The sequence below is a fragment of the Halichoerus grypus genome, chromosome 5, assembly GCF_964656455.1.
Source record: "Halichoerus grypus chromosome 5, mHalGry1.hap1.1, whole genome shotgun sequence".
NCBI lineage: Eukaryota > Metazoa > Chordata > Mammalia > Carnivora > Phocidae > Halichoerus > Halichoerus grypus.
In genome coordinates this window covers 145,770,764-145,788,708 of record NC_135716.1, presented here as the reverse complement: position 1 = coordinate 145,788,708, position 17,945 = coordinate 145,770,764, and the positions used below count along the sequence as shown (strand labels likewise).

The 17,945-nt window shown below is 44.7% G+C and overlaps 1 protein-coding gene across 5 annotated transcripts; it reads left to right on the top strand.

The window, feature by feature from the left end:
• The first annotated feature begins 558 nt into the window (after nt 1-558).
• CPT2 (carnitine palmitoyltransferase 2) lies at nt 559-16,021 on the top strand. Of its 5 annotated transcripts, XM_036075243.2 has the most exons (6): nt 559-675; nt 826-1,001; nt 7,265-7,345; nt 8,866-8,972; nt 13,098-14,402; nt 15,382-16,021. In XM_036075243.2, the coding sequence occupies exons 2-6, from the start codon at nt 847-849 to the stop codon at nt 15,711-15,713; spliced, it is 1,980 nt and encodes a 659-aa protein (XP_035931136.1). In that variant the 5' UTR covers nt 559-675; nt 826-846; the 3' UTR covers nt 15,714-16,021. The 5 variants fall into 5 exon arrangements, with proteins under 5 accessions (XP_035931136.1, XP_077929261.1, XP_077929262.1 ...); XM_078073136.1 differs by lacking the exons at nt 559-675; nt 826-1,001; nt 8,866-8,972 and adding exons at nt 3,134-3,331; nt 4,435-4,550; XM_078073135.1 differs by lacking the exons at nt 559-675; nt 8,866-8,972 and having other exon boundaries at nt 863-1,001.
• Nucleotides 16,022-17,945: the final 1,924 nt, after the last annotated feature.

Below are 17,945 nucleotides of genomic sequence, written 5' to 3'. Positions count from 1 at the left end.
GATTTGTGGTGACAGGCAGCCTCATGCAGTCCAGAGTACGGAATACTCCCTAGAACCGCGGCAGAGCTTCCTGCCTTTGGAAGTATTCAAGCTGAGAAAGCATATTCAAGCTGAAGAGATCCTGCTCAGAAGGGGCGTTCTGCACAGAACAGGTGGCTGGACGGGCGGCTCCACGCTTCGGGCTCCTCTAGTACCGGCTCAGGCGAGGCCGCAGGGCAGCTGGGCGGTGTTAACCCTGGGAGGTCAGAGATCTTCCATAGGGTGTACGTCACGAGTCCCAGTAACAACAACAACCGTCATCACCATTTACTGCTCACAGCGCCAGGCACTGTACATACCAAGTTACCTCATTTCAGATCTAGGACCGTGAAAGGTACGTTGAATGATCGCTCACAAACCTCTATTTCTTAGACGAGGAAACATAGGTTTAAAATTGTGCCCACGATCTCCTTGGGAGGGAGCCTAGATCAAATTTAGGGTTTATTAGATTCTTGTTTCCTTCTTTTCTTTTTCCTTCCTTTCTTTTCCCTCAGCTCCAGCTTCTATCTTGCGCCGAAACAGAAGGGAGTGGCTTCGGAGCTCCGTTTCCCGCCGCCTCGGGAGCCGCAGGGAGACCCGCAGCCCGAGCAGCCGAGTGGGGACGCCCCGCAGTGGGCTGGACCCTGGGAGCTATTGGTGCGCGCGGGGCGGGGCGGGCGCTCCCGTGGGCGGGGCCAGGGCCGGAAGTCCCGCGAGCCGGGCGGGTGTCCCTGACGCAGCGACGCGTGGGCCTGGGCTTGGCGGCCTTGTCTTGTCCTCGCGAACTCCCATCCCCCATCCTTCCAGCCGCCGCAGCCTCCCGGGACGATGGTAGCCCGCCTGCTGCTGCTGCGCGCCTGGCCCCGGGGCCCTGCAGTTGGCCCGGGACCCCTGTGTCGACCCCTTAGCTCAGGCTCGGGGTCCCGCGAGTACCTGCAGCTCAGCATCGTGCCCACTATGCACTTCCAGGACAGCCTGCCCAGGTGAGCCCGGCCTCCCGGTCCCCGTCGCCCGCTGGGATCGGCCCCAACCTTCACACCAGTCACTCACGACTCTTGTACTGAACCCGCTCCCACCCCCAAACTCCTACCTGGGACGCTGTCGCAACGCGAAATCTAGAAATCCTTCACTTTGAGAATCTCCTGGCACAGGAATCTCAGAACTTTGGCATTCCCTACCAGAACCCCCCATTGCTTGCTCAGATTCTCTCTCCAGTAACCCAGCTTCCATCCAGATACCGGAGAGTCCCTCACATTTCTTCCTGAAAAATGCCCACCCTGCATATCTCCAGCACCACCCTTACCCCTCCAACTAGGGTGTCCCCTGATGTACTTTCATGACTGCCCCCCCTCCCCCCGTTCCTGCCCAGAATATGGACAGGCCAATTCCTGATACATAGTAGTTACCCTCCCTCAACTTTTCCCAGCACTCCATCTTCAGGCCTGTTGCTCAGCCCCACTCACCATGCCTCCAATACTCTGCTCTTTTAGCAGCCTATGGGTCTCCCAGCACACTCTCAAGTGCTCACCTTACCCTCCTCCAACCTCATCACTCCAAGGAGTCCTGTCTTCACCTGGAGGCCTTCACCTTCCAAAACTTCCTCAACTACCCGCGAGGTTTCTCTCCCTAATATATCCTCCCTAACACACATTATCTTCTGCAGCTTCAGCCCCCTCGCAGAATTCTAGACGCTACCCTCAGTGCCCCTCCCAAACTCTAATTCAGCTTAGATCCAAACCCACCCCCCAAATTTTTCTGTGTTCTTCCTCACCTGAGCTTACTCCCTCCTTCTAACACTTTGCCCAGAGTCTCCTTCCCCTATGAAAACAGTCCCAATAAATCTTCCTCTCCTTTTCCCTCATTCAGTATTTTCTTTTCTTTTCCCACCTGGTATTTTCTTTAATTTGACTTCCCAGTTTTCCCAGTCTTTGAACTCCCAGCCTTAATCTGAGCCAGCCAAGGCTCCTTTTCCAATGTTAGAAAACCAGACTTTAACTTCTCTGCTTACTCACCAGTTAGTTCCCGGTGCCAAGTCCCAAAATTGTCTCGAAGACCTTTCTCACTTCCTTTCTCACCAAACTGCCACCGGGGATCTCCCAGTCCAGGACCTGGAGGCCAGGGCTCCCCACCCCATGAACAAAACAAAGATTGTGTGTCACAGGTGTCACCCCAACTACCAGGTTGCTGTTTTTCTCCACATCCAGCAACTGTGTAACCCACTGTCATCTTTGCCCACCCCCACCCTCTCAGGAATAGCATCTGAGGTGATTATTGTGAAATAACAGTGTCCAGACATCTAAAGTGGACTAAAATGAGATTATCTAGCCCCAACCGCACTGCTTAAATTTGGCAGGAGGAAGGGAGAAAAGAAAAGTGCCTCTGGGTGAAGCCTGGAACTTACCTCCTCCTTACCAGCCTGTGTGTGAGCTGAGCCTGTATGTGGGTGAAGGGTGAGAAATGACAGAACCTGTCTTCACTTGCCAAGCCCAGTAGTATTTGACTTTCTGGCAGGCCTGGGCTCCAGTCAGGTTTAATATCAGAGGGATTTTCTCCATTTTAGAATTGGAAAGCTGGGAGTAATACTCAAGATCATTTCCTCCAACCTACAGCACAAAAAATCTGTAGGAATTGAGCTAAAAACAATAGTACTGAGTCCTCACCCATGCATAACTTTGAACAAGGACCACCAGGCCTCCATTACCTTAGCTGTAAATTGGTGGTTAAGTAAGATGAGATTCCTTTTATCTCAGATTCTAGACTGGTAAAATGTATTATCTTTGGCACTCATTTTGATGTCCCACTTGGTGAAAAGCCCTGCCTTTGAAGTCTAGTACAACTTGGTTTCAGATTCTAGATGTGACACTTAGTAACTTCAGGCAATTCAGTTAACTTCTTTGAGCCACAGTTCTTACCAGCGAGGTAGGAATGAAACACTCACTATTGTGAGCAGAGTGAGGTAAGATGCCAACAATAGGGAACTATCCTAATTAGTTTTCCTGGGAAGGACTAGTCCCTTTGTGGTAGTCCAACTGGATCTCCCTCCCTCCCTCCCTCTTCCTGTTCCTGTCATATCACTGCCGCCTTTTTTTTTTTTAAAGATTTTATTTATTTATTTGAGAGAGACAGAGAGTGATCATGAGCTGGGGGAAGCGGCAGAGGGAGAGGGAGAAGCAGGCTCCCCGCTGAGCAGGGAGCCCCACGCAGGGCTCGATCCCAGGACCCGGAGATCACGACCTGAACCGAAGGCAGACGCTCAACCGACTGAGCCACCCAGGCGCCCCCATCACTGCTGCTTTTGACCATTTTCCTCTAGGTACCCGTGCACTGTCATTTATTTGTTTTTTAAGTGTTAATGATTTTTTTCTTTGCTCCTTTTTAGTGTGCTCAAATATACGTCATATAAAATTTAGCATTTTAACTACTTTTATTATTTTTATTTTTTAAAAATTTTATTATGTTATGTTAGTCACCGTACAATGCATCATTGGTTTTTGATGTAGTGTTCCACGATCCATTGTTTTCGTATAACACCCAGTGCTCCATGCAGTACGTGCCCTCCTTAATACCCATCACTGGGCTAACCAATCCCCCCTCCCCCCTCCCCTCTAAAACCCTGTTTGTTTCTCGGAGTCCATAGTCTCTCATGGTTCATCTCTCCCTCCAATTCCCCCCCCCCATTTTTCCCTTCCTTCTCCTAATGTCCTCCATGCTATTTCTTATGTTCCACAAATAAGTGAAACCATATGATAATTGACTTTTTCTGCTTGACTTATTTCACTTAGCATAATCTCCTCCAGTCCCATCCATGTTGATGTAAAAATTGGGTATTCATCTTTTCTGATGGCTGAGTAATATTCCATTGTATATATGTTAACTACTTTTAGATGTATAGTTCAGTTAGGTGTTACTTTTAAGGGCCATATTTAAATACACTGAACAGTTAACCTCAGAATATAAAACTGAACGTCCTGAGGGGACAAAGGGTGGATCAACCTGACCTACTCATTCACATTATTAATTTGAGAAACATTTATTGGTATGGATTTGGAGACCAATCAGTCATGGTGAGGAGCATACCATACAGTGGGGAAGATTTGACAGGTAAACAGATAGTTAAGATAAAATGTGATAAATGGGAAGCAGCATTTCATGATTGTCATCCTGAAAATAAAGAGCTGCAGTGAGAGGCAAATGAACGTTTATTTGGGATTAAAGAATCACTGTGTGGGGAGCACAAATTCAAGTAAATACCCAAATAGGATTCCTACTTGTAGGGTGAAAGCAACAGGTTTTTATGAGGAAGAGGAAGGGGGCAATTACATGAGTTGAATAAAAGGGGGAAAAATGTTTCCTATGCATGTTTACAAGCCAAACTACTCCGGTTATACGTTAACTGCTGACTTTTTTTTTTCCCAGGAAGTCCATAACCATCAGTCTTTTGATCAGGGTGTTTGTTCTTCTGTTGACTTCTCAGTTGCTTAAGACAATTACCGTTTTGTCCAGAAGGTTTTGGCCAGTTCAAACAAAAGCAAGTAAGGCGGTTTCTCCACAATGGCTGCTCCAACTCCATTTTAAAATGGCTCCAGGGATGCCTGGGTGGCTCAGTCGGTTAAGCGTCTGCCTGCCTTCGGCTCAGGTCATGATCTCCGGGTCCTGGGAACGAGCCCCACATCAGGCTTCCTACCTAGCAGGGAGTCTGCTTCTTTCTCTTTCTCTCTCTCTCCTTCTGCCCCTCCCCACCACATGTTCTCTCTCTCTCTCTCCCAAATAAAGAAATAAAATCTTTAAAAAAGAAACTTAAAAAATAAATACATAAAAGACCTAGTGGGAGTGGCTAGTGAAGAATAATAGCTAGTCGGGGCCAAACTGGATGTTGCTGAGCTGATGGAAGGAAATAGATAATACATTGCTAAGTTCTTGATATTACTTCACTTGATCCTCATAGTAGCCCAGTGAGCTATTAACAAATGGCAAAAGAGGGGGGGCAAAGAGATAAGAAATTTGACCGAGATCACATGAATAGTAAGTGACGGTTTGGGTGCAAACCCAGATCTGTGGGATTCCAAAGGCTGTGAACTTCACCTCTCCATATACTAGACATGTTGGTGATAAACCTATGCTAGATGGAGCTGGAACTTGATAGATAGGATTTCAGATCTCTCTGTGAGGCAGTTCCTCTCTCCATCTCCTGCCTGGGACATCAAGAAATTTGCCACCTGTCACCCTATAACTAGAAATGCAGTGGCAGAGCTGTGACTCAAGCCTGGGTCTCCATCTCATTCTCTTTCCACTGTGGCAGTAGTTCTTACCCTTCTACATTTCACAGATCATTAAAATTATGGGGGGAAAATATTGTTGACATTATTTCTTAAAAGAAAGGACCTTTAGTGACTCCCGTCCCCCATCCAAAAAAAGTGAGACAATCTCAGAATTAAGGGCAGACTTCTAAATGAAGCACGTTTAGCTTTGTGAAAAGCTCACTATACTCTCCATGTTTTTTCATTTCACTGTGAACCAGTAATTTCATAACCATGGCCATCATCTGCCAAAGTATTAGATAATCCAGTGATGTGGACAGTATTGCTATTTGGCATTTACACTGAAGGCATTTTATATAAGGCAAAAATGAAAACCTGGTAAATTTGGCATATTTATTATCTTTTAAAAATTTTTTTATATAGAGGGGTGCCTAGGTGGCTCACTTGGTTAAGTGTCTGACTCTTGGTTTCAGCTCAGGTCATGATCTCGAGGTTATGGGATCAAGCCCTGCCGTGGGGCTCTGTGCTCAGTAGGGAGTCTGCTTCAGATTCTCTCTCCCTCTCATTCACTGTCTCTCAAATAAATAAATACAATCTTCAAAATAATTTTTATACAGAAAACAGGTGATTTACAGAAAATTGGTATCCATGATAAAAAGTTTATATTTTTTTAATCCATACTGCCTTAATTTAGTTCCACTGAGAAAATTCAGTTTCTGTTGTATTAATAACCCCAAAATAAATCGTCATTCTGAAAACTTGCTTTTCCCCACTAAAGTAAGTTCAGGCTAGGGTTAACACTCGAGCTTTCAATAAGGACTGTTTTTTATAAAACTGTCATTGCATCTAATTGAGAGTTTTGTTTAAAGAGAGGAACTTTTGTTAGTGTCCCTATTAAAACAAAGTCTTGAGAAGGGTAAGTAGGTAACTTTGTAATTATGAGGTAACTGAGGTAGTATTTGGGATTTCTGTGTAAGTCCATGAATATAAGTACAGTACTCACAATGTTAAAGTGTTGTGAGTGGTTACTCAGTACAGCCTAAGTCCATAATGACTGTAAATAATTCAGATTAATTTTGACATCCTGTTTTTTATAAACATGCATTGAAAAATAACCTGAAGAATCACAGTATATCTTATAGTGGGGTTTTAAGCTATGTTTTATGGATAACTTTCCAGTTTTCCTAAATGGCTGCTGTATTTAGATGTATTGAATGTATCAGTATTAATTTTAGGTTGGCAGCACGAACTTGGCAAACTATGAGTAAGTTTTGGTACTACAGGATATATCATTCAGTTAAATTACTGACATGAAAAAGCAAGTGCACCTCACTATGCTGTCCATGTGTTTTCATTTCACTGTGGACCAGTAACTCCATTACCATCGCTGTCTTTGGGAACGCACTGGTAGAGAATGATGAGTACGGAAGCAAACAGGAAGATCTGGTTCTCCCATAGGACTCTTGGTGAGCGGGCATGGCTTAATGGTCGATCCCGTATTTGGCTGGCCCTTGGACAGACCTGTGTTTCATTTCTGTATGATTCTCTGTCATAAAATGCACAAGAAAATTTAAAAATAGAACTTTCTTTTTTCATCTTGGGGGAGAAAACTGCAGTTGTTCAAACTAAGGGTAGGATTAAAATTGGTGCCAATACAGGGTTAGCAGAGGTATCGTAATTGTGAGTAGGAAACAAGAATGCTTCGGGCAGCTTCTGCTTCCCCATTTTGAATCTATTATTTGAATATTTATTTTGCTTGTAAAATTCATCATTAAGACATTAAAAAGTTCTTATTTTGCTTTAAAAAAAGTTACCATTGATACTTGCATTAGTAAATCCTTCTATTCTGATTGGCCTGTGGCTTCCCATTATTGGTTTTTTGGGGAAGGAAATTCACGATCCAGTAATTATTTATTAGTTTGGGTTATGAAGCTAACTGATCTCTTCCATATATTGTCACCCTTACACTTAACTTATTTTTTTCCCAGGCTGCCTATTCCCAAGCTTGAAGACACCATTAAGAGATACCTCCGTGCGCAGAAACCTCTCTTAGATGATGGCCAGTTCAGGTAAATGCTGAGAACCCCAGATGACCTTGGTTGGGTGGTTCAAGAGAGGCTGGCAAGTACTAGCGGACCAAGCTTCAGGGAGTGTCTGTGATTTAGTTGGGTCTCCAGGGACCTGGGACCTAGTCCTGACATTTTCAAGTTCAGGAAATAGATTTTCACTCAGGAACGACTGAGCAAGCCCTGAAGTGAGATTCTCTCTGACCAGACTCAACAGGCAATGGTTTCTAAGCCAGAATGCCAGATTTGTACTGTATCTTGTCAGGTGGACCTGGAGGCTAGCTGGCACTGGTCATTGGCGGAGGGCATGTGCTCTTGGTAGGGAGTTCATTGACAAGAGCATATGGCAGGCCAGAAGTCTGCTTGGTGAGCATGTGTACTGAGTTAGATAGTATGCCCCCCAGATTCATTCCCTTCTTGGAACCTTAGCATGTGACTTTACTTGGAAATAGGATTGTTGCAGGTGTAATTAATTAAGGTGAGGTCATACTGGAGTAGGGTGGGTCCTTAATCTCGTATGACTGGTGTCCTTGTGAGAAGAGGAGAAGAGACAGAGCCACAGCCATTGACGATGGAGGCAGATTGGAATGCATCAATAAACCAAGGAATGCCAAAGATAGCTGGTAACACCAGGAACAAAGCGAACAGTCTCCCCTAGAGTCTTGAGGGAGAATATGGTCCTGTCAACACCTTGATTTTGTACTTCAAAGAACCATGAGAGCATAAATTTCTATTGTTTGAAGCCATGCAGTTTGTGGATGTTATGGCGGTCCTAGGAAGCTAATGCAGCATGGAATTGGACAGTAATATTGGATATTGTCAAAAGTGGGTTGCGTTAAGCTCTTGTATCCCAGTGCAGTTCACTTTTTCCATATTGGAAGGTTTTGTGCAGATAACTGGCATTGTCATTGGAATCACAGAGTCCTTCCCTGGACAGTGGTGGAAAATATAGATGAATTGTTCATAATCTAGTCCTCTGCTTTTAAATATTCTGTATTAGTCACTTGAAGCTTCTCTTGACATGGTAATGATTTAATAGCTACCAGTTACTAGGTATCATGTTTCAAACTATCCTGAATCCTTAGCTTTAAAAACATTTTTTATCCTTGTAAGGTGGTATATTATCTCTGGTTTACACATAAAGAAACTGAGACTCAGAGAGATCAAGTAACATGTCCAGGGTCACGTAGTTTGACAGTGACAAAGCTAGAATTAAAACTCAGCTCTTCTGGACTCTAAAGCCTATCTCCTTTTCTCCATGCCAAGCTACCTCCTAGATTACAGATTGCTTTATGAGATGATGATTGATCTTCCTGATCCGTCATTTTAAGAAGATATCCTAAATTTGTCTGCTTTGGATTGATTGCTGTTCTTCTGATCAAAGGGACTTTCTGATCTCAGTCCTAGGTTTGAGGGATATGCTACTGGGGACCCAAATCTCAGTGTAAGAGTTCTTGGCCATGAGTCTAGAAATCATGTATTCCCTGTCATGGACTGATTCTGTCTTTTCGTGAACATTTCAGGAAAACAGAACAGTTTTGCAAGAGTTTTGAAAATGGGATTGGAAAAGAGCTGCATGAGCAGCTGGTTGCTCAGGACAAGCAGAATAAACATACGAGCTACATTTCAGGTAGGTGGGCTGGGCTGTGGGCATGATAGCCCCCAAGCCCTCCACAATGGAAAGTAAGGTTTTGGTTTCAAAATATTTTTGGTGAGACCAGCCCACCAGTGTAATGCCTCATCCACTCTTTCCGAGGTAAGCTTTAAGGCAGAGCGAGGCCCTCCTCCACTAAGATCTTACCTGGAGTTTGTGCTGAAGAGCAATGTCTTGCCTTCTCTGCAGGTAGAATCCAGGCAGAGCCTAATCATTGGTTCTATGAAAAGGTTGCAGGATTAAGTCCTGTGCCCTCTGTGTGTCGTCCTAGATCCTTCACACTCTGGCATAACTGCCCTCTCCAGCCTCATCACTTGTATTACCCTGACACTCTCCTGCCTCAGCAAAACTTGACAAATCACTGTTCCCTCAACCCTTTAGTCTTTCATTCTTCTGTGCCTTTGTCCATGTTGTTCTCACTACCATTTTTTAACCTAATAAATTCTTTCTTTAAGACCCAAGTATGTGGTTGCCATCGATGCTGGTGGGGGTGGGAGGTGGTGGTGGGCAAATTGGGTGAAAGGGGTCAAAAGGTACAAACTTCCAGTTATAAAAGAAAGAAGTCATGGGGTATAACGTACAGCAGCGTGACTGTAGTTAATAATACTGTATTGTATATTTGACAGCCGCTAAGAGTATAAATCTTAAAAACTGTCATCACAAGAAAAGACAATTTTGTGACAGTGTGTGGTGACAGATGTTAACTAGACCTATTGTGCTGATCATTGTACAATATATACAGATACCAAATCATTGGGTTGTACACCTGAAAGTAATATCATGTTTTATGTCAGTTACATCTCTATTTTAAAAAGAAAAGAAAAAAAAAAACAAAACTCAGATGGGATGATTTTTCCAGGAAACCTTTCAGTCCTCCTCCCTCTCCATCCAGAGCTGGTTGTTTCTGCCTCTGTTCCCACAGCACTTTTTTTTTTTTTTAAAGATTTTATTTATTTATTTGACAGAGAGAGACACAGTGAGAGAGGGAACACAGCAGGGGGAGTGAGAGAGGGAGAAGCAGGCTTCCCGCTGAGCAGGGAGCCCGATGCGGGGCTCGATCCCAGGACCCTGGGATCATGACCTGAGCCGAAGGCAGACGCTTAACGACTAAGCCACCCAGGCGCCCCCCCACAGCACTTCTTTTCATTTAGTTTATATTTTAATAAGGTTATACATGCACATAGTTTAAAGAATCAAATAGTTCTACCAGGCTGGTTTGGAAAAACAGCAAGTTCCTGACCCTCCCCTAGTTTCCTGCTCCTCGATTTCAGCCACTCCTTCTTCTGACCTATACCCCCATCCTCCAAATCACATGCCTGTTACCACTGCGTTTTCACTTTTTCAGTTGGAGGCATGGTCTCTGACGTCTCACTGTGGAAGACCAGAATCGGGCAGTCTCTCATCTCCCCACCACATGCATGCACACGTCCCGTTCCGTGATTATCACGGTGCTCACTTGTTATTTTAGTTCCCTCGATACTTAGTGTTTATACTATTAGGACCATATAAACACTGTTGTCAGCTGAGCCGTGGGGCCTATTGAAATTGTTTTTCCTGTTCTTGTGTGAACATTTTTCCCCTGAAGTTAATAATAATCTTATGCTTTCTTTAGTTTTCTTTCTTTTTTTTTTTTTTTAAAGATTTTATTTATTTATTTGACACAGAGAGAGAGAGAGAGAGGAATCACAAGCAGGCAGAGTGGCAGGGAGTGGCAGAGGGAGAAGCAGGCCTCCCGCGGAGCAGGGAGTCCGATGTGGGACTCGATCCCAGGACTCTGGGATCGTGACCTGAGCCGAAGGCAGACGCTTAACGACTGAGCCACCCAGGCGCCCCTCTTTAGTTTTCTCTGTGCTTAATAATTTATTGGGGAAGTTTTTTTACGCTCTCATCTTCCTTCATAGTCTATCTCCAAGGTGCTTTTTTTCCTATTTGTTTTGTCCTCTTTTCTTTGTTCAGATCCTTTGTATTCCTTCTCTGTTGTCTTAGATTTGAGTGAGATATTAAAAAGCTTTTGGAAGCTCTGTGGAGGAGGGTGGAGCTGGTCCATCACAGCCTTACTGTAATGTGACCTGACTAAACCATTTCCTTGGGGGGCCCCTAATGTTAATGTCTCTGGGTTAGACTCCCAGGGAAGGCTTTTCCATTAAACTGCCACTTGCTACTAATGTTGAAGGAGGAGGGTAAGGGAAGAAGGCTTGAGATCTCAGCTATGACTTCTGTCCCCCAGTTATACTTTCTCCAGAGAGGAAAACTTCAGTCTGCTATTGGCGCAGGAAGGGAAGTGGGGGAGGGGGTGGGAGTTGGGGTCTAATTAAATAGCCTTTCAACCAGATATATCAAGGCTGCCAATTCCTGAGCACTCTGGGGGTTCTGCTGTGTATGTCATGTTATCTCCTGGCCCAGGGCTGGCGTTCTCGAGTCTGCCTTAGTCATTACCAGTTGTCTCAATGCTTTGGGACTTCCAGTATTTGCTCTTGTCTCCTGTTTCATTCTCTTTGCCGTATTGGATTATATCTGTTTAAAATTCTTTTACTGGAGGGATCAGAGACATAAATTCATGTCTTCTTTCATCAAATGGATCTTACCCCAGTACTTTTTCTCTTGCCATTTCAGTGTGTTACATCATGTTTTAATTCTGTTGGTATCCTTCATCCATCATCCAGATCAGAGTGCACGTCCTATTCCTCTTTCTATCCCCCAGACTCTGCAGGGCTTGGCACAGCATGTTCTTGAAGAATAAAATGGAATGAATGGACCAACAAATGAATAACAGATAAATGTGTGTCCATTAATCCCTTCACCAGTGCTTTACATGTGAAAATTATTTCCTCCAGTGGGAGATGGTTTTTATTTGTAGACTTTATCCATGCTTCCTAATCTCAACAGGAACTTCCCTGGAAGACACATTTTCTGATAAAACATTGCTTCGGGAATTTTTACAGGTAAAGAATCCACAGGAATGCAGAAGGCTAGTTTGGATGATCCACATGAACTGATTGTTATTTCTAATTGCTTTTCAAACATTTCTTAAAAGAGCAAGTGCAGGGGCGCCTGGGTGGCTCAGTCGTTAAGCGTCTGCCTTCGGCTCAGGTCGTGGTCCCAGGGTCCTGGGATCGAGCCCCGCATTGGGCTCCCTGCTCTGCAGGAAGCCTGCTTCTCCCTCTCCCACTCCCCCTGCTTGTGTTCCCTCTCTCGCTGTGTCTCTCTCTGTCAAATAAATAAATAAATAAATAAAATCTTAAAAAAAAAAAAAAAGAGCAAGTGCACAAATGTACAGAGTATATAGAATGATGGTGAATGTTGTCCCTGAAAGTGATGAAACAAGAGAAACCTAAGGAAATGGGGTGAGAATTAACAACTGTTCTGTTGGAGATGAATGAAAGTGAGGTGTTACTGTATTTCTTTAAGAGTCAAGAAAGGAAACGGAATGAGGAAGAAAAAGCAATAAACCTAGGGGAATGCAAATCCAAACCACAATAATATACCCACCAGAATGGCTCTAGTCAAAAAGACAGACAGTAACAATAATAAATGTTGCCCAGGACGTGGCAAAACTAGAACCCTCATATACTGCTCGTGGTAATGGTGCAGCCACTTTGGAAGACAACCTGGCAGTTCCTCAAAAGGTTAAACTTAGACTTACGACATGTTCTAGCAATTCCACTTCTAGCTGTTTCCCCAAGAGAATTGAGAACATCCATCCACACAAAAACTTGTACATACCAGCATTATTCATAATAACCAAAAAGTGGAAACAACCTAAGGTCTACCAACAGATGGATGGATAAACAAAATGTGGTGTATCCACGTAATGGGACATTTTTCAGCAATACAAAAAAGTGAAGAACTGATACCTGCTACAACCTGGCTGAACCTCAAAAACATAGTAAACGATAGAAGCCAGATGCCAAAGACCACATATTCTGTGGTCCCATTTATATGCCATGAATTATTGTAGATCAAAAAAATAATTAGAAAATTTCACCCTCTGGAGGTTGACGTCATTTTTTCTGCATATGCTTGATTATTTTTCGTTCTCAAATTTTATTTTTAGGGACTGCATTAACTTTTTATGATGTTCTTTTTTACTTTATCTTTTAGGCCCCTGGTTTGATATGTACCTAAGTGCACGAGACTCCATCGTCTTGAACTTTAATCCATTCATGGCATTCAATCCTGACCCAAAGTCTGAGTATAACGACCAGCTCACCAGGGCAACCAACATGACTGTTTCTGCCATCCGGTTTCTGAAGACACTCCGGGCTGGTCTTTTGGAGCCAGAGGTTTTCCATTTGAACCCTGCCAAAAGTGACACTGAAACCTTCAAGAAACTCATACGCTTTGTGCCTTCCTCCCTGTCCTGGTATGGTGCCTACTTGGTTAATGCATATCCCCTGGATATGTCCCAGTATTTTCGGCTTTTCAATTCAACTCGTTTACCCAGACCCATTCGGGATGAGCTTGTTACTGATGAGAAGGCTAGGCACCTCCTCGTCCTAAGAAAAGGACATTTCTATGTTTTTGATGTCCTGGATCAAGATGGAAACATTGTGAGCGCCTCGGAAATCCAGGCTCATCTGAAGTACATTCTCTCAGACGACAGCCCGGCCCCCGCGTTTCCCGTGGCGTATCTGACCACTGAGAACCGAGACGTCTGGGCAGAGCTCAGGCAGAAGCTGGCGAGTGGTGGCAATGAGGAGACCCTGAGGAAAGTGGACTCTGCCGTGTTCTGTCTCTGCCTAGATGACTTCCCCATGAAGGACCTTGTCCACTTGTCTCACAACATGCTGCACGGTGACGGCACCAACCGCTGGTGTGATAAGTCCTTTAACCTCATTATAGCCAAGGATGGCACTGCCGCTGTCCACTTTGAGCATGCTTGGGGCGACGGGGTGGCAGTGCTCAGGCTTTTAAACGAAATGTTTAAAGATAGCGTTCAGGCCCCTGCTGTCAGCCCCCAGAGCCAGCCGGCCCGCACCGATTCCCCTGCTGCCGTGCAGAAACTGAACTTCAAGCTGAACGATGCCTTGAAGACTGGCATCAGCTCCGCCAAGGAAAAGTTCGATGCCATCGTGAAAACCCTCACCATCAGCTTCATCCAGTTTCGCAGAGGGGGCAAAGAGTTCTTGAAGAAGCAGAAGCTGAGTCCTGACTCGGTAGCTCAGCTGGCCTTCCAGATGGCCTTCCTGCGGCAGTACGGGCAGACCGTGGCCACCTACGAGTCTTGTAGCACCGCAGCATTCAAGCACGGCCGCACGGAGACCATTCGCCCAGCCTCCATCTTCACGAAGAGGTGTTCCGAGGCCTTTGTCAGGGAGCCCTCGCAACACAGTGCTGGAGAGCTTCAGCAGATGATGGCCGAGTGCTCCAAGTATCATGGCCAACTGACCAAAGAAGCAGCAATGGGTGAGTGGGGGTGGGGAGCCTGCCCTCCGCTCTGGCGTAAGCCTCAGTCGTATCCTCCTCCGTGTCTGATTTCCACCGCTCACCCGTTCAGTCCATCTGCCAATCCCCAGATGATGATTATTGTCTACGCTAGCAGTCTAAACAGCCAGATTAGCCATTAGGGATCAGAATGTTCTTTCCTCCTATGCAGGGATAGAGAAATGGATCTAACTTCGTCCTCATTTAAGGTCACTTTCAGCTGTGACACACGATTCTCTCTCTCTTATTTATTGGTCATCTGACTCACTTTTGACAGTTCAGGATTTCTAAGCCTGTAGCCCCTCTTACTTCACCTCACTTGCAATGTGTTGGCTTCCTATAAATAAGCCATCTCAAAAGCTCTTCCCAAATCTAAGTGTCATCCTTCCTTTACCTCACTGTGGTAAAATTCAAGACTTGGAAAGAACCTGGAAGATCACATCATGCAGCCAAAAGTCCTGGAAGTAAAAGAGATCTCTGAGACATTCTGGTCTCGATCTCCATTTTAGGGGTAGGAAACTGAGGCCACTGGCTCAGCATTACACAACACATGAGCAGTAAAGCTGAGATGAGAATGCTGGTCAAAACCCTTTCCATTTTGTTCCAGTGACTCAATCTTGTCTTTTACATTAGACTTAGACTTTGGACTTTATTTTAGTTTTTGAATCCATAGCTCTCTTCATGTTTTCTTTTTTTTGTTTTTTTTTTGTTTTTTTGTTTTTTTTGACTGTTTGAGTCAAAAACTGATTCAGTTTTAGAATTTTTTAAAATCATACTTTCATTTTAGGCTCAGCTGCAGAGGTTAGTGAGTTGGAGGTGTGCATGCATAAGCAGGCAGAGCCTTCTTCCACTCTCAAAGATGCTGTGAAGGGGACTCCGACTACAGGTGGGGGGACGGTTACTAAGGTCACTTTCCGTTCTGGGATTCTGAGACTCTGGTTTTCTGTTTTGTCTCTGACAGGCCAGGGCTTTGACCGACACTTATTTGCTCTGCGGTACCTGGCAGCAGCCAAGGGGATTGTTCTGCCTGAGCTATACCTGGACCCTGCATATGGGCAGATAAACCACAACATCCTGTCCACAAGCACACTGACCAGCCCAGCAGTGAACATCGGTGGCTTTGCCCCTGTGGTCCCTGATGGCTTTGGCATTGCGTATGCTGTTCATGACAACTGGATAGGCTGCAACGTCTCCTCCTACCCAGGCCGCAATGCCCGGGAGTTTCTCCAATGTGTAGAGAAGGCCCTAGAAGACATATTTGATGCCATAGAAGGCAAATGCCTCAAAACTTAGCTTCTGGGTGGGTGAAAAGCCTCCATCGCTTCATTGACATGAAAATTGGGGCCTGTGTAGCCAAAAGGTGCTACTCTGTATACAAAGGAAACTAATCATGAGGTGCCTAAGCAGTCAGTGCTGCAAGGCTTGACCTTTAAAGTCATGGTTTTAAAGCTAAATATATAATTGCCAAGTGGGACTAGATCACAACTAAAGAGAATGGGAGATTTCAATTTTAAGGGCATTTGATCAGGAGGTGGGATTTGGAAGGATAACTTAGGTGTATTTATTGCTGAAGCAGGAATAAAATTTAACTGTTGCTTGGAGGTGGTTCCTTTTAGTTGTTGTTCAACCTAATTTCCTAATCCCCGCAAAGAACTTTCCAACATTAAGTTCTGTAAGTGCAGGTAACAGTAAGCCCACTGGCTCCTGGCTCTTCAGGTGAGGTGGGAAGTGCTGTTTCATCCTCCCTTTTAACTTCTCTCTCTCCTGGGACATCCTCTCTAAAAATCCTCTTCATTTTTCTGGAAAGTGGGCTGCTGGTGCCTGATTCTGATAGTCCTGCGGCAGTAAAGGGTATTCCTATGGATTTGGGGAGTACTATTTGACTATTCCAGCCAAATGAAGATTTATAATTGGTGTGTATTTAATCAGTTGAATCTTTCATGCTATCTATGGGCTAATGTACACGTGACTGCTCGGTACGTTTGAAATCTCTGGTTTTGAGTGAACACAGAATTTTTGTTAACAATCTGTTGTTGAACGCTGCTGTAACATGAAAGGAAGGGTGTTTGGTTCTGTTCTGTCTTGTGTTTTGAAAAGGAAGGGTTTTTGTTTGTGTTTAATTTTAGCTGCATTTGTGTGGATCTCCCAGGGACTTACTGCACAGCTGGGATTTGAATTCTGGTGTGAGCCAGTCACAAAGTATTTCCAATGCATTATCTCACTTAATTCTCCTTACAGTTCACGTAAACATGCCTGCACCTCTTCTTAGTCGACTCCACCGGTCCTTCACTCAGTAATCACTATTTAGTGACTACCCAACAGGTACCAGGTCCCCCGTATTCCGTGGTTTAACCAGAGAGGGACAGCGGATAGCTCCAAGTGCACGTGAACATCACGTTGTTCCCATCTATGAAGCCCGACCAAGAAAACCTGATGAAGCCCGAACCGCAGCCTGGCTGCGCGCGCGTGCGCCACCGGAAGCACTGGCCGAGGTCCCGCCCCCCGCCGGTACCGCTGCGGGGGCGCCGCACTTCCTGCCCCCTGCTCTCGGCTCTTCCTGGTGCCCGCCTTGTGCTCTCGGCCCGAACAGCGCTGGCGGTTTCGTGCACCTGTGCGGGCTCAGGAAATGGTTGACAAGGCGACCGGCAAGTTCAAAGGTCGCCCAAAGCGAGTTTTGTGGATACCATGTAGCTTATTTTTTTTAAACAGCTTTATTGAGATATACATCACATACTATATATTCCACTTATTTAAAATGTGTCAATCATTTTAGCATATCCACAGTTATGCAACCATCACTACAATGAATTTTAGAACATTTTCATCCCCAAAAGAAACTCTTTACCCATTAGCAGTCATTCCCCTTTTCCCTCAACTCCCCCCGCTCCCCCAAACACTAAAAACACTAATCTACTTCTTGTCCCTATAGTAATTTTTTTTTTTTTAAAGATTTATTTATTTGAGAGAGCGAGAATGAGAGAGAGAGAGAGTACGTGAGAGGGGGGAGGGTCAGAGGGAGAAGCAGGCTCCTCGCCGAGCAGGGAGCCCGATGTGGGACTCGATCCAGGGACTCCAGGATCATGACCTGAGCCGAAGGCAGTCGCTTAACCAACTGAGCCACCCAGGCGCCCCCTATAGTAATTTTTTTATTTTGGACATTTCGTATAAATGGAAATATACTATATATGTAAGGCCTTTTGTGGTTGACTTCTTTCACTTAGCATAATGTTTGCAAGGTTTATCCATGTTCTAGTATGTATCAGTATTTTCTTTTTATTGCTGAATACTATTTCAGCCTGTGGATATACCACATTTTATTTATTCATTCACCAGTTGATGGTCATTTGGGTTCTACTTTTGGCTATTATTATTTTTTTAAATTGAATTTTATTATGTTATGTTAGTCACCATAGTTTTTGATGTAGTGTTCCATGATTCATTGTTTGCGTATAACACCAGTTCTGCATGCAATATGTGCCCTCCTTAATACCCATCACTGGGCTAACCCATCCTCCCACCCCCCTC

Excerpts from the sequence above, each read along its gene's own strand:
- CPT2 (XM_036075243.2), top strand. The coding sequence starts at position 847 with ATGGTAGCCCGCCTGCTGCTGCTGCGCGCCTGGCCCCGGGGCCCTGCA. Across the intron at positions 1,002-7,264 it reads TTCCAGGACAGCCTGCCCAG|GCTGCCTATTCCCAAGCTTG; the intron begins GTGAGCCCGGCC and ends TTTTTTTCCCAG. Across the intron at positions 14,403-15,381 it reads GACCAAAGAAGCAGCAATGG|GCCAGGGCTTTGACCGACAC; the intron begins GTGAGTGGGGGT and ends TGTCTCTGACAG.